Source organism: Pongo pygmaeus, chromosome 3 (assembly GCF_028885625.2).
Source record: "Pongo pygmaeus isolate AG05252 chromosome 3, NHGRI_mPonPyg2-v2.0_pri, whole genome shotgun sequence".
Classification (NCBI taxonomy): Eukaryota; Metazoa; Chordata; class Mammalia; order Primates; family Hominidae; genus Pongo; species Pongo pygmaeus.
In genome coordinates, this window is record NC_072376.2 from 47,583,401 (window position 1) to 47,598,303 (window position 14,903).

The 14,903-nt window shown below is 39.2% G+C and overlaps 1 protein-coding gene across 1 annotated transcript in view; it reads right to left on the reverse strand.

Moving 5' to 3' along the window:
* TXK (TXK tyrosine kinase) overlaps positions 1–14,903 on the reverse strand; it is a 49,889-nt gene that overhangs the window by 19,714 nt on the left and 15,272 nt on the right. Inside the window, exons 6-9 of the mRNA XM_054485115.1 lie at positions 11,351–11,430; positions 10,283–10,410; positions 5,954–6,028; positions 2,660–2,831 (exon numbers count right to left, since the gene is read on the reverse strand). Of these exons, the coding sequence (XP_054341090.1) occupies positions 2,660–2,831; positions 5,954–6,028; positions 10,283–10,410; positions 11,351–11,430 (455 nt within the window). The remainder of the gene's footprint in view (positions 1–2,659; positions 2,832–5,953; positions 6,029–10,282; positions 10,411–11,350; positions 11,431–14,903) is intronic.

Consider the following 14,903-nt stretch of genomic DNA (forward strand, 5'->3'; position numbering starts at 1 on the left):
AGGTCATATTATTAGAGAGCTTGCATGCTAGTGGGAGAGAAATAAAACAACTACACATTAAGCTTCAGAGTATGACAAGTACTTTGATGGAACTAACACAAGGCGATACAACAGAGAGCATTTGGCAGTGGGTATGCCTGCTTAAACAGAGTAGTCAGAGGAGACCTCCTGAAAGAGGTAATATTTAAACCACACACAGAAATGAGCTAATATGTGCAAAGCTGTATGTACTTGGTAGATAGTATGTCAATGCATGTCAACTATTTTAAAAATAAATGTATTTGCAATAGGATGTTAGAATGGAAGATTTTCTGCCTCACTTTTTTAGAAATCAGGGATTTGTGTGTGTGTGTGTATGATAGGGTCTCACTCTGTCACTCAGGCTGGAGTGCAGTGGTGCCATCATGGCTCACTCTAGCCTCAACTTGCTGAGCTCAATTGATCCTCCCACCTCAGCCTCCTGAGTAGCTGAGACTACAGGTGCTCACTACCATGCCTGGCTAGTTTTTTAATTTTTTTGTAGAGACAGGGTTTCGCCATGTTACCTAGGTTGGTTTCAAACTCCTAGGCTCAAGTGATCCTCCCACATTGGCCTCCCAAAATGAATCAGGGGAAATATTGTCCTCAAAGATCCTGACCTCAAATGCCCAATCAGGCTTGTACCTTTCAAGAATTCTCTCATTATGACATTAAACATCTTCAATTCTTTCTTGTTTGATAGATATTCAAATATGTTTTTAACTCTCCCTGAATCACTTGTCTCCCATTCATTCTTTTTTTATTATGCCTATTTAATCCAACACAGGAATACAATTTTTGTCCTTTAGGTATAGAAAAACCATGGTAGGGTGCAGATAGCTATAGGAAGCAAAGGCAGATAGAGATAGGTTCCTGGGGCACCTAGGGACACAAAAACATCATTGGGAAGTTGGTGTCACTGGGAAATTGTGTTTGTAACAACTTCCCTTGGAATTCATTCTATTGTAAGTGAATGGAAAGGATATTTTGATAGGACCCTTGGGGTATGGGTTGAGAGCCCCAAGGGATATACTTGCTCTGCCTTCGAAAGAGAATAGGTCCAGTTAATCGAGAATGGGTCCAGTTAATCGCCTCTGATTATTGTTTGCTTGTTTTTTGTTTGTTTGTTTGTTTTTCTAGTTGGAGTCTGCAAGTGTGGGTCAGAACTAAATTTCTCTGGAAAACAGAGCAGAATCTAAATAATGCCATCTGGAGTTTTTCTTCTTCGCAGCATTGCTGTTCTTCTAAATAAATGTTGAACAAATATTTAAAGAATGTTAATTTGAACTATGGTCAAATTATTGGCCTGTCCTGGTCCCGCTCAGGTTGTTACAGTTAATGAGCCACAGAAATGGGTTCAACTGAGTCAAAATGCTGTCCCAGGAAATCACAGAAGAGTTGTGTCCAACAGTCTACAAAGAGCCACTTCTTTTAAAGCTCTGGACCCTTATGTCCTCTGAAAGCAAATACCTTTTTATCCTTAAAAAACCATTAACTCTTTTTGGCCATTGGAGGATGCCCTTTCAAAAGATGAGTAGTATATCACTACTAAGACATAACCATCATTTTTGCTTCTGGGAAAAGGAAAAAAAAAGAGTACTTGTAAAGCACCTATTATTGAGCTGAAAAGAACACACTTGCTTGTCACTGATACCGACAGGAGGCAGGGAAATACTAGGTAGAAGAGGGCAGCTCCCCAGCAAAATCCCCACCTTCAAGCCTGGAAACCTACAGCCCTAAATGGGAAGAGGCATTTTTATTTTTGTGCCCAGATGCTGCCCTTTCCAAGACTGCTCTAGCCTGCCACACCCCTGTACTGTGCCCATATAAACCCCAAGCTCCATTGGCAGGCGACAGAGCAGTGCAGCAGAAAAGAAGAGAAGAGGAGGAGTGTCTAAACATTGAGAGGAGTTCTGCTGGGGGTGGTCAGAGACAAGATCGGCTGCAGGACGGTCAAACTCCCAGGGAAGATCATCTTCCCACTCCATCCCCTTTCCAGCTCCCCATCCATCCTGCTGAGAGCCATCTCCATCACTCAATAAAATCTGTACATTCACCATCCTTCAAGTTCATGTGACCTGATTCTTCCCGGATGCCACACGAGGACCCAGGTATCAAGAGGGCAGGATGCAAAAGGCTGTCACCCTGACTTTCCACTGAGGTGGTTAACACTTAGCCATCTGCAGATGGAAAAGCTAAAAGAGCATTGTAACACCTCCAGACACTGTCGTGGGGCCAGAGCCCAAAAGCACTCACCCTGGCTCACCTGCATGCTCCTCCTCCTGTAAGGGATTTGAGCACACAGCAGCTGAGTAAATGAGCCACCCTCTTCACAAGGGCTTCTGCAAAGGTGTCAAGGGAATTCTCCTGTCTCATCACTTACATAAATTCTCTTATTTAATTCACACATTGATCCAGTGAGGTAGGTACTTTCATCCCATTTTATAGATGAAGACATTGAGGCTGGGAAAGGTGAAATAATTCACCCAGGTCACACAGAGGTCAAATAATGTGCCTGGTTACACAACGAGCTTGAGCAAAGTTGTGACACAAATCCAGGTGTGGCTGCCTCCAAAGTTCATGTTGTTTCCATGACACCGGGGCATGGTATGATATTTATCAGGGTGTTGTTTATACGTACATCATCACTTTGGCCTCTTCAATGAAATCCTCTTCAGACATGGAGCCTTCATTGATGGCCTTGATAGCTACCTGGATATGTGATCGCCATTCACCTAAATGGACCACTCCAAACTGACCGCTTCCAATCTCCTTTATAAAAGCCAACTCAGATGGATCTATCTCCCACTTTTCTGAAAAAGTAAAACATCCATGTCACAAGTGGAAAGAAAGACTGTTAAAATATTAGGGCTGGAAAATGTTTAGGAAGTATCTATTATTTGGCAGAGAGGTCAAAAATGTATAAAGTGGAGAGGATATGAAGCCATTTTAATACTCTCACTGTGGCTTAAACGTAATTCAAGAACTCAAGTTTCAAAACACAAACTTTATTTATTTGGTGACGTTTGTATAACAAAAGAAGGATAGCAAAACGCACTCTCTGCTCCCAAAGAGAACAGCGAACACACTTCTGTGCCTTTCTAAACTAAACCTACCAAAACTAGACCTGGGACCCAAAATATTTGTGTTCCCAGTCTGTTTTTTTTTTTTTTTTCCTGGTGAGTAAACTTGTAAGGCAAATAAAACTGTGATTTCAGTTCTTCCTGTTGGTCTTCTCACTCCATCCCTAAAGGGCTTTTCTCCCTTGGTACTTTTTCTTCTTAGGGAAAAGTCCAATGAAATCATCTAATAAACAAATTCAGTGTTAGAAATCTAACCCACATATATCTAAGAGTATATCTGAAGTGAAATTTTTACTGTATATTTCTCATTTTATAGAAGCAAATCAGGAAAAAATAAACTGTTTTTAAAATAACCCTCTTGAAAACTGTACTAAACTTAATGGTTTAGTGTCTCCTTTTAATACAGCAATACCACCATCTGCTGGAACTTTTGAATAATGCATTTAAAAGAATTGTAAAATCTGATAGTCCCTTCTACCAGCTATGCAAAGTATTCCCCCCTCCCTATAGAAGGTATGTTTTATTTTATTATTATTATTTTTTTTTTTTTTGGAGGAAGAGTCTCACTCTTTCACCCAGGCTCGAGTGCAGTGGCGCGATCTCAGCTGACTACAAGCTCCACCTCTTAGGTTCAAGTGATTTTCCTGCCTCAGCCTCCCAAGTAGCTGGGATTACAGGCACGCCACCACGCCTTGATAATTTTTTGTATTTTTAGTAGAGACAAGGTCTCACCATGTTGCCTAGCCTGCTCTCAAACTCTTGAGCTCAGGCGATCTGCCCACCTCAGTCTCCCAAAGTGCTGGGATTATAGGCATGAGCCACCATGCCCGGCCTCATAGGTATGTTTTAAAAGTAACATGGGAGGATATATTCATGGCCTTGGAATTGGCATAAATTTATTCAACAGAATATAACCACAAAGAAAAATATTGATAAGTTATACTTCATAAAACTTCTGTTCATCAAAAGTACCCCCATTAAGAAAGTAAGAAGTTAAGCCACAGAAGATATTTCTAAAATATACAACCAACATAGAATTCTTATTCTGAATATAAGTAAATCAACTAGAGAAGACATATACCTTAACTTTTTTAAGGGTAAAAAATTTGAATGGAGTATTCTCTCATGAAGAGAATATCCAAATGGCCACTAAGCCAAATTGATAAAAATAATCAGTCATCAGGGAAATGTAAATTTAGACCATAATGAGATACTACTACATACCAGATTGGCTAACATGTAAAAAAAAAACTAGAATAAAATATTGGCAAGGGCAAAGTTATGGAGCCACTAGAACTTATATATTGTTGATGGGAGTGTAATTTGGTATAAGCTCTTTAGAAAACTGACTGTATCTACTAAATCTAAACACATGCATAGCCTATGACCCAGCAGGTATACACTTAAGCACATATCCAACATATGCTGGAATGTAAACGTGCACTTAACTTCATCAAAACACACACAGAAATGTTCTTAACAATATTATTTGTGAGAGCCAAAAATTGGTAAAAACCCGAATGGCCATCTACAAGAAGCATGGCTAAATCAGTTGTGGTATGTCACGCAGTGTAGCACTGCACCACAGTGAAAATAAACCAAACCCACCCAGGACCATGGATGAAACTCACAGATGTAATGAGGTGAGGAGGAAGCCAGACACAAAAAAATGCAGTGTCTGATTCTGTTTATATAACTTAATCAAACCAGGCAAAACAAATCAAGCTATAGACTTATCAGTTGTACACTATTCTATTTGTTTTTAAACTTTTTAAGTTTATTTTTAAGAAATTAAAAAGAATCATGTTTAACTTAAGTAAATTGTTAATGGTAGAACTTTGTATTATATATACTATCTGCGGGCCAGAGGAATAATACAGGCACCAATAATAGCCAGAAATCTTGCTTCCATCCCACTTAACTTAATGAGATCCTGAGTCCCAGTTACTTGTTTCCCAATATAATTGTGTTATTAATTTTTTCAGTACATTCTGAATCCCACTATTGAGAGAAGTTTAAAGGAATAAAATGTCACCAAATTAGAAAATAGGATTCCCTGGCACTTATTTATTCTCACAGATTTACAAATACCACATTTGCTAGAAAGTGGTTCAAATTGAACTTTGTGCATGTTCTATTAGAAACAAAAAGAAAGATGAAGACGATACTTTCAGCAGCTCTTTTTAGTAGCTTCTCTCGGAGAGGAATCATTTCCCAGGCACCCTTGTAACCAAAGAACAACAACCCAAACATCCAAATAAAAAGAATTGTAATTTATCAAAAGGGTGAAGATTAAGGCTCCTGGTAGTGTAACAGTGAAATCTGAAGTCAAACGGAAGCATTTCTCCCCAAAGTTTACATTGTCCTTATGAGATGCACATATTTAAACATCTCAGAAGGGTGATGTAAACTTTGAGAAGAAATGTTTCTAGATAGACATTTCGGAAGTGCTGAGAGTCCAAAGAATCAATAGGGAACTTAGATTCTTTTTTTTTTTTTTCTTTTTTTTTGGGACAGAGTCTCACTCTGCTGCCCAGGCTGGAGTGCAGTGGCATGACCTCAGCTCACTGTAACCTCCGCCTCCTGGGTTCAAGCGATTCTCCTGCCTCAGCCTCCCAAGTAGCTGGGATTACAGGCATCCACCACCAAACTCAGCTAATTTTTTGTATTTTTAGTAGAGACGGGGTATCACCATTTTGGCCAGGGTGGTCTTGAGCCCCTGACCTAAGGTGATCCACCCACCTTTGCCTCCCAAAGTGCTAGGATTACAGGTGTGAGCCACCGCACCCAGCCAGAGTAGATTCTTTACCACTGGATTTGCTATTTTACTTCAGCATGTGTGCACACTTTACCGTAGCTAAACCCAGCTGTGGCTGGTAAACAACTGCCCATCAGCCCTACTGGATATCGGAGACGAGTCATGAGACCTAAGGAGAAACAGAAATCAATATTTCAAGCCTAGTTGCTAATATAGAAGAAAGAATGAAATATTCTAGAAGATAGTACCATTCTTTAAATAATTAGACAAACAAAATTCATTCTACCAGTTAGTAGTTTGCTTATTTTCCCACATTTTCAAAAAAAAAAATATATATATATTCATTGTATACAATTTAAAGAATCTAAGAAAGTATAAAGATGACCCTAAAAAATCCCCCACAAAATCTTGGTATTCACAGATAGATTGTTTTCATCTTGGTGAACATTTTCGCAAAAATCACTATGTGCATAATTGAAAACATGAACACGTCCAATATATTTTATAGAAATATAAATATTTTGTTAAAAGCTTTTTGCACTATGCACGTAATTGATATATGTCATTGACTATAAACAGAGCTTAAATTTATTTCCAAGATTTCACTATTATAAAATATGCCATATGTCCTTGAACATACATTTGTCTGTACTTCTCAAATTATCACCTTATAAAATGTGATTTACAGGTCAAAGGGCATCCAGAAAGGATGTACTAATTTATTCAACCACCAACGGTGTTGAAGTGTGCCCATTTTCTATAATCTTTGTTTATTTGATTTTTAATAGCATGGTAGAGTAAATGAGACTTCATTTAATCGGGTTAACATATAGAATTCTATACATTAAATGTCTCTTTTTTTCGTTTCAGTGACCCACTTAGGCATATACCTTACATTTCAACTTAGTTTAATAATCATTTATTATTTATTTGTTCAACTAATATTTATTAAAAGCCTGGTATGTGCTTTTAATAAAAGCTTTTAATAAAACACTATCTAGATGTTGGGAGACAGTAGGGAACAAGACTGATGATTCGGTCTTGCTCTCATGATTACATTCTAGTGAGAGAAAGAGAAAATAACAAGTGCATGCACACACAAGAAAAAGTAGATAATGATGATTACGTGCAAGGCAGACCAGATAACATATAATTACTTTAGAGTGGGTTCTCAGGGAAGGCCTTTCAGACAAGATGACAGCTATGCTGACGTTGATTGATGAAGAGCCTTCCAGGTAGACGGAACAGCATGTGTAAATGCTGGAAGACAGAAATGAGCTTGACCAGTGTAAGAACAAAAAGAAGCACATATTAAGTGCCTATTGTGTGCAAGGCACTCTTCTAGGTAGATTCCCAAAGATCCCAGCAGATTCCAAGATGAGTAAGATGAGGACTCTGCCCACAGGGAGCTCTATCTCAGTGAGAGAAGACAGGCAGAGAGAGGCCATTCTAATGTGAAAGGAATAAGTATTGTGCTGGAGATGCATATAGGGTGCCTTGGGATGTAGAAAAAGAGCACTTGACACATTGTTGGACTCGAAGAAGTCTTTGGGAGGAAATGACTGAGATGAAACTAACACATGGAGCTAACCCATGGGGAGAAACTATGAAGGACTTTCTAAGCAGAGGTAACAGCATGAGATGAAATTTAGAAATGTGAAGCATGATGGTGGGTACTTGAGCAAAACTCAGGAGGTAGAGCCAGACAAATTACACTGGAGAGGTAAGCAGTATTCTGGGTATGATGGGCCTCATAAGCCATGCTAGGGAGCATTACATTTTCCTGCAGGTGAGAGGAAGCTATTGAAAAGTCCCAAGTAGGAGGGCACAGTCAGATTTACATTTCTTTTTCTTTTTTTCTTTTTTTTTTTTTTTTTGAGATGAAGTTTCACTCTTGTTGCCCAGGCTGGAGTGCAATGGTGTGATCTTGGCTCACTGCAACCTCCGCCTCCCAGGTTCAAGCGATTCTCCTGCCTCAGCCTCTCGAGTAGGTGAGATTACAGGCATGCGCCACCATGACTGGCTAATTTTGTATTTTTAGTAGAGATGGGGTTTCACCATGTTGGCCAGGCTGGTCTCAAACTCCTGACCTCAGGTGATCCACCCACCTTGGCCTCCCAAAGTGTTGGAATTACAGGCATGAGCCACTGCACCCAGCCAGATTTACATTTCTGATAGATCACTCTGGTACTAGCAGAATGGATTAAGGGGAAATCAACATTGGAGGCAATAAGACCAGTTAAGAGGCTACTGCAGTTGTCCAAGTGAGCAATGATTAGGGCAGCACTAGAAGGTAGGGAGAGGCAGGGATCTATAGGAGACACATTTAGGATATGAAATCAATTGCATTTGATAATTAATCAGAAGTGAGGTATTAAGAAGCATCTATTTAATTCCTATGCTTCCAACCCCTACAAGGGGCTGGATGATGCTAGTATTACCTGAGAGAGAGAAAAGAAAGAGGACATTTGGAGGGAGAGTAATGGTGTAAGATGAAGCATCCTAATTCATCAGTGAAGTTCAGGGCCTGCGGGATTGCAAGTGCCTTTGTCTACCAGACAGAAGATTATGCAAAGGGAGATGCCTAAGGTGAGAAGAGTAGTGATCAGGGATGGATTCTGGAGGAAAACCAATATTTAAGGGAGGAATAGAAGTAGGGCACATTGGGAAGACCCATTAGGAACTATTGAGCTAGAGAAGGCCAAAAAGGGGTGGTGTCAAACATCGAAGGAGCAACAAGTGACACTGCCAAATGTAGCAGAGAGGACCTGAACACATCAGAACTAGAAAGCACCACTGTACTGTCAATATAGGGGCCACTGGTCAAATATGGAGTGTTGAAAGCAGAAGACAGATCATAGATGTTTAAAAAGTAAATGGAAAGTGAGACAGTGGAGACAGTGGATGTGGACACATTTTTCCAAAAGTGTGACTTACAAGAGCAATGTGTAAAGGGAGAAAGAGTTAGGGCAGCAGGAGGAGAGTTGTTTTTGTTTTTAGGATAAGAAAGTCTTAAGCATGTTTATAGGGTTAAGAGCTAAAGGGAGACAGAAGAATGGAAGAGATACAGGAGAGAAAGGAACAGTGGATGGCAGGTAAGGGCAAGAGCACAGGCATGCCCTCACTACTACTGGAGGGAATGAGGATGAGAGGGCATGGGGACAGAAGAGGAGACGGAGGTCGCTCATGCCTAGTGACTTCACTTTTCCTAGTGAGGTACACAGACAGGAGATTTGCTAATAAGGCAGTGGTTAATTTTGGTAAAGGAGTCTTGAGAATGGTAAAAGTTTGAACAGGGAATAGGAGTGGATGCTTACCGTGACTCTAAGACCTAGTTCAGGTTAAAGCTCTTATCTAACCTCATTAAACCTTATCACCAAAACCACTCTTTCTTTTTTCTTTGGAGGAAGAAGAAAGAGGAATGTAAAGGAGAAAATTCAGAACTGACATCTTGACTCTATCTCTAGCTACAACTAAGACCTTTATGGCCCCACCCAGATATTTTACCCTCACTCCTTAAGCAAAATTCCAGTGAATAGCCATGTGGATGCATCCCACAAGTGGATAAAAATGTCCTTTGATATATTCCTGATACTTAGAACCAGTGTAATGGAAAAGTGAGCTCTTTCCAAAAGGAATATTTGTCAATACTTTTCATGAGAGAAATCTAAAAAAGAAGTGCATAACAAGCAGTCAAAATAATATGAAAAGTTACAGTGGATTCCGAATTCTACAATGCTGAGATAAGAAGATTCCCCAAGGGCTCAGAGTGGTTCAGCACAGGTTGGGCAAGGGCTGAAGGCCAGAGAGGTGATTGTAATTGTGGTGGAACTTTCTGGTATCCTACATCTTTCCACAGATGATAGGTCTGCACAAATAGCAATTATTGCAAACAATGGCTGGGGAGATGGGTTAAGTATGCCTCTGGTATAGTTACGCTAAATTGTAACTGTGAAAGGCTGTGTTCTCTGTGAATTTTTATATTCTCCAAACAAGAAAGAACAGAGAGTGAGAGATATAAGGGTAATTTTCTATTACAACTGTCGAAAGTAGAGAGCAGATTTATGGGGGCGAAGGGAAAGAAGCATCATTATTTAGGGTATTTGAAATCTTATTACATTTAGCCCTGTGTAAATTTCCAGAACAAATGCATAATGATTGATGACTATTTGCTTCTCTGTCATCTATCATTTTTCTAACCTGGTAGAAATACAAGAAATTGACTTACTTCTTGCCCCCAACCAACCAGAAAAATGAGGAGGCATCAATAAGAAAGATAATTGCTCAAAAGATAGGTTGTACTTCAAGCTTTTAAACTATTTCTACAGGGAGATTTGCTCCTGTTGAGTGCCTGATACCAAAGATGCATTGCCCATCAAGGGCATAGCTCCCTGACTCACCCAGCTTGAAGTTCCCCACTTACCGGCTGCATTGTGCTGGTGATACCAGATTAACTCAGGGATTGATTGAAAGACGTGTCTTTCAGCCACATACCACTGTCCTGAGTCATTCTTTTTTATCTGATAATGTTTTATGGCAGCCTCCGTACTTCTACAATCAAGAAAATGTGAATTACTACAAATGTGAAAGATCACTTTGGATCTAAGCCAACTCATTAAGCAACAGGACTCCAGTTCTAAAACTCATCCTAGCAACACTACACTGAGAAGTATATTGGCTGAATTCAACAAGTGCCCCCTCCCAATGCCAAGAAAATTTCTCAACTAAATTATTGGGGCCTTAGATTCAAACGTAACTTCAGCCAAAGTTGTCTGAGTGACAAGATCAGTGTTCAAAAAAGTAGATCTCATAATGAATACATATAAGTACATATTGAATATCAAGTATTGGTTAAATGAATGAACACATGCACTGTAAGCAATTGGAGATGTGAGACAAGAAGGGAGGAAAAACCAGTGCCAGGCGCATTAGTTAGTAGGTTACTATTATGGGCAATTGGGGCTCAATACTTGTAGGAACCTAGGAGAGACCGGGGAACACACCTCACAATTGTCCCACTGAAGTGCAAGGAAGCTGAGATATTTATCCACCAACTCCCATTCTCTTTAACGTAGGGTTGCTCCTGGGATGTTACCTCTCAGGCAATTTCAGCCTAGCCATGGGGCCCACAAGTTCCCACAGCCAGAGAACATCCTCAGGCAGACAGACACAGGAAGCTTTCTGAGTGCAAGAGACCTTTCTGCAAGTGAATCCCAGAACAGACCAAGGGATATGAGGAAAGCGCCCAACAGTGTCTACTACAACTAATCTCCCCCCTTTACTTTATGGTTGAGAAAAGGAAGACGGGAGAGGTTAAGAAACTTATGCAATGTCACACAGAGCATGCTAGGGATATATCATGGACTGGTTGGTTTTTCCAACTTCCAGGCCAACAATCTTTTCCCTAAGCTAAGCTCTCACTAACATTCTCTATGTGATGGAGACTGTCCCAGGGATTATTTCTATAGTAACCAAAATCACAAGTGCTTACCTTCTAGCTCCCATAAATACGGAAATTGTGTAGGATCCTAAATGTCTTGAATCTCTGACAATAAATGCACCTTCTTTAGACTGCAAAAGAAATCATTTATTGAATAAGTCTATTCCTTCTTAGAAAGACAAACCTACAACTCAGGGATGAAAATCAAAGCTATATTGACTTACCATAAATAAGTGACCTACTATATTATTAATATGAAGAATTAGATTGTCTTTACAAGTACACAAAATCTTATCTCCCTTATAGATTTAGAAGTCACACCTATCAAATAAATTGTAATTGGGACATGCATTTATAATGTATTTTAGAATATTGTTATTGATTTTTCTAAGAAAAATTCTCTATTTGACAACCTTGTACCCTACTGCTTATTTTTGTTATATTGATCAGGATAATAGATAAAAAATCACTGTAGAATAGGAAGAACACTGAGACAGACTGACCGGATTGTACCTTGGAAAAAGAGCAACAAGGTGGCAGGGAGGAACACAGCTGGGCAAGCAGGGAGTGGGGAAGGACACCAGAGTTCATGGGAAGGAGAAAGAAAGAATAGATTTGGGGGAGTCTGAAAAGAAAAGCAAAAGGAACCATATTAGTTGCAGTAGGGGTATGGGAAGATAAAAAGAAATGGTAAAGGGGAGAACATGATAATAAATCTGAAGTTATCTTATAAATTAGATTCCTATTAACATTCTTTGGGAGATGCCAATAAAGCTGTAAATTGCTTTCAAAGAATCTTGAATGTTGGATTGTTTCGATTCGTTTGTTAGATATTGTAAAATGATTTAGCTTTACTGAGTGTGTTTATGCTTGTGAAGAGGGAAAATATATCTCAGAATCTTGTCAAACCCATAGAAGCTTACACTTATAAAGTGCTGGCATTATTTACATTGTGCTTGAGAATTGCAGGACCCAAATAGCATGGTCTGACCCTCAAGGTAAACGTATTACATTAAGTAGAGTCTTCTCCTTCTCATTCCAGATATTCACCAAGATATAAGCCTTATTCCCTGGTCAAATTGTTTTAACCAAAGAATCTCTTGCAGCCATTCAAAATAATAAAATCTAGCTTTTACTATATTCCTACAATGTACAAGGGTACTGTTACATACCACAGAGGACACAAGATGTAAAAGACAAAGATGAAAAAACAAAGTTGAATGTATTGTGTATATGTATATAATACACACAAACAAGTATATATAATATGCATATAAAGTTGTATATGTAGCGATTGCTTTATAGAAACAAAGTAGAAAGGGTACAAGCAAGATTTCCTGACTACAAAGCAATAAAACCAGAAATTAATAACAAACTCAAAAGTAAAAAAGCTCCTATCACTTATAGATTTTTAAATTTTCTTTCTCTTTCTTTCTTTTTTTTTTTTTTTGGAGTCTCACTTCATCACCCAGGCTAGAGTGCAATGGCATGATCTCAGCTCACTGCAACCTCCACCTCCCAGGTTCAAGCCATTCTCCTTTTCTCCTGCCTCAGCCTCCCCAGTAGCTGGAATTACAGGCACATGCCACCATGCCCGGCTAATTTTTGTATTTTTAGTAGAGACGAGGTTTCACCGTGTTGGCCATGCTGGTCTCGAAATCCTGACCTCAAGTGATCCGCCCACCTCAGCCTCCCAAAATGCTGGGATTACAGGCGTGAGCCACCATGCCCGGCCTTTTAAATTCTCTTTCATATAGCTCAAGGAAATTCAAATAAAAGTGAAAAATATCTAGAAAGTAATAAGGAAACATCACATATTAGCACCTCTGCTATGCAGTTCAAGCAGTACTCAGAAAAATAAATTTATAGTCTTATTACTTATATCAACAAGCAATAGCAATAAAAATAAGCATATTCAACTCAAGAAATTAGGATTAAAAACTATAAAATAAGCCCAAGTCAAGTAGAAGAAATAAATTAATAAAGACAAAATAGAAAATAATAAATTATTAAAGTAAGAATATAATATGACTAGTAAATTCAAAATCTGGTTGCTTAGGGAAAAATAATAGATAAACTGCTAATTAACCTAATCACTAAATAATGGTGAAAATCAATCAAAAATAATAAGTCACAAGGAGAAAATTATCAAGGATCCAGTAAAAATTAAGGAATTTACTTGATCCTATACAATAAATTTGGAAACTCGAATGAAATGGATAATAAACTAGTAAGACATAAAATTTATCAAAATTGAATGCAGAAGAGTTAGGAATCTTAATGGACCTGTTGAGTAGAAAAATTGATCGGGTTTTTAAAAAGCTACCGCTTTTTTTTTTTTTTGAGACGGAGTCCCACTCTGTCGCCAGGCTGGAGTGCAGTGGCACCATCTCGGCTCACGGCAAGCTCCGCCTCCAGGATTCAAGCAATTCTCTTGCCTCAGCCTCCCAAGTAACTGGGACTACAGGAGCCCACCACCATGCCTAGCTAATTTTTGTATTTTTAGTAGAGGCGGGGGTTTCATCATGTTGGCCAGGATGGTCTCGATCTCTTGACCTTGAGATCTGCCCGCCTCAGCCTACCGAAGTGCTGGGATTACAGGCGTGAGCCACCGCGCCCAGCCAAAAGCTACCACATTTTTTTTTTTTTTTTTTTTTGAGACGGGGTCTCGCACTGTCGCCCGGCTCACTGCAAGCTCTGCCTTCTGGGTTCACACCATTCTCCTGCCTCAGCCTCCTGAGTAGCTGGGACTACAGGCACCCGTCACCACACCCAGCTAATTTTTTGTATTTTTAGTAGAGACGGGGTTTCACCGTGTTAGCCAGGATGGTCTCGATCTCCTCACCTTGTGATCCGCCCGCCTCGGCCTCCCAAAGTGCTGGGATTACAGGCGTCAGCCACCATGCCCGGCCAAAAGCTACCACATGTAAACAGTACGATAGTCACACATTAGAATGTACTGAACCTTAAAGAAAAAAATGGTATAGAGATGAAACTATGCCACAGCACATGGCATGAAAAGAAGAAAAACTTTTCAGTTTGTATGTAAAAAGTGAGCCTAATATCAATAATCAATAGCACAGCCAGAACTGTGCACAAAAGAGAAAACTACTGACCAGTCTTATCGATGTAAAAATTCTAAATAAAATGTTAAGAAATAAATCCCGTGGCACAAAAGAATGATATACCATGACCAAGAAGAATTGCATGACAAATGTAAGAATAATTCAGTATTTGGGATTTTATTAATATAATTTATCATATTATTAGGTTTGTGCAAAAGTAATTGTGGTTTTTTCCATTAAAACCGCAGTTACTTTTGCACCAACATATATAGCAGCTCTAAGGAGAAAAACCACATGAACATCCCTAGAGACGCTGAAAAGCCATTTGACAAATTTCAACTTCTAGTATCAATTTTTAAAAATTCTCAATAAAATAGGAATGTGTGTGTACTTCCTTAACACAATAGCACTTACTCACTGTAGTCTCAAATCCAGCATCGTGCTATATGTGGAAATCATTCCAAATAAAATCTGAAAAAGGGCCGGATGCAGTGGCTCATGCCTGTAATCCCAGCACTTTGGGAGACCGAGGCAGGCAG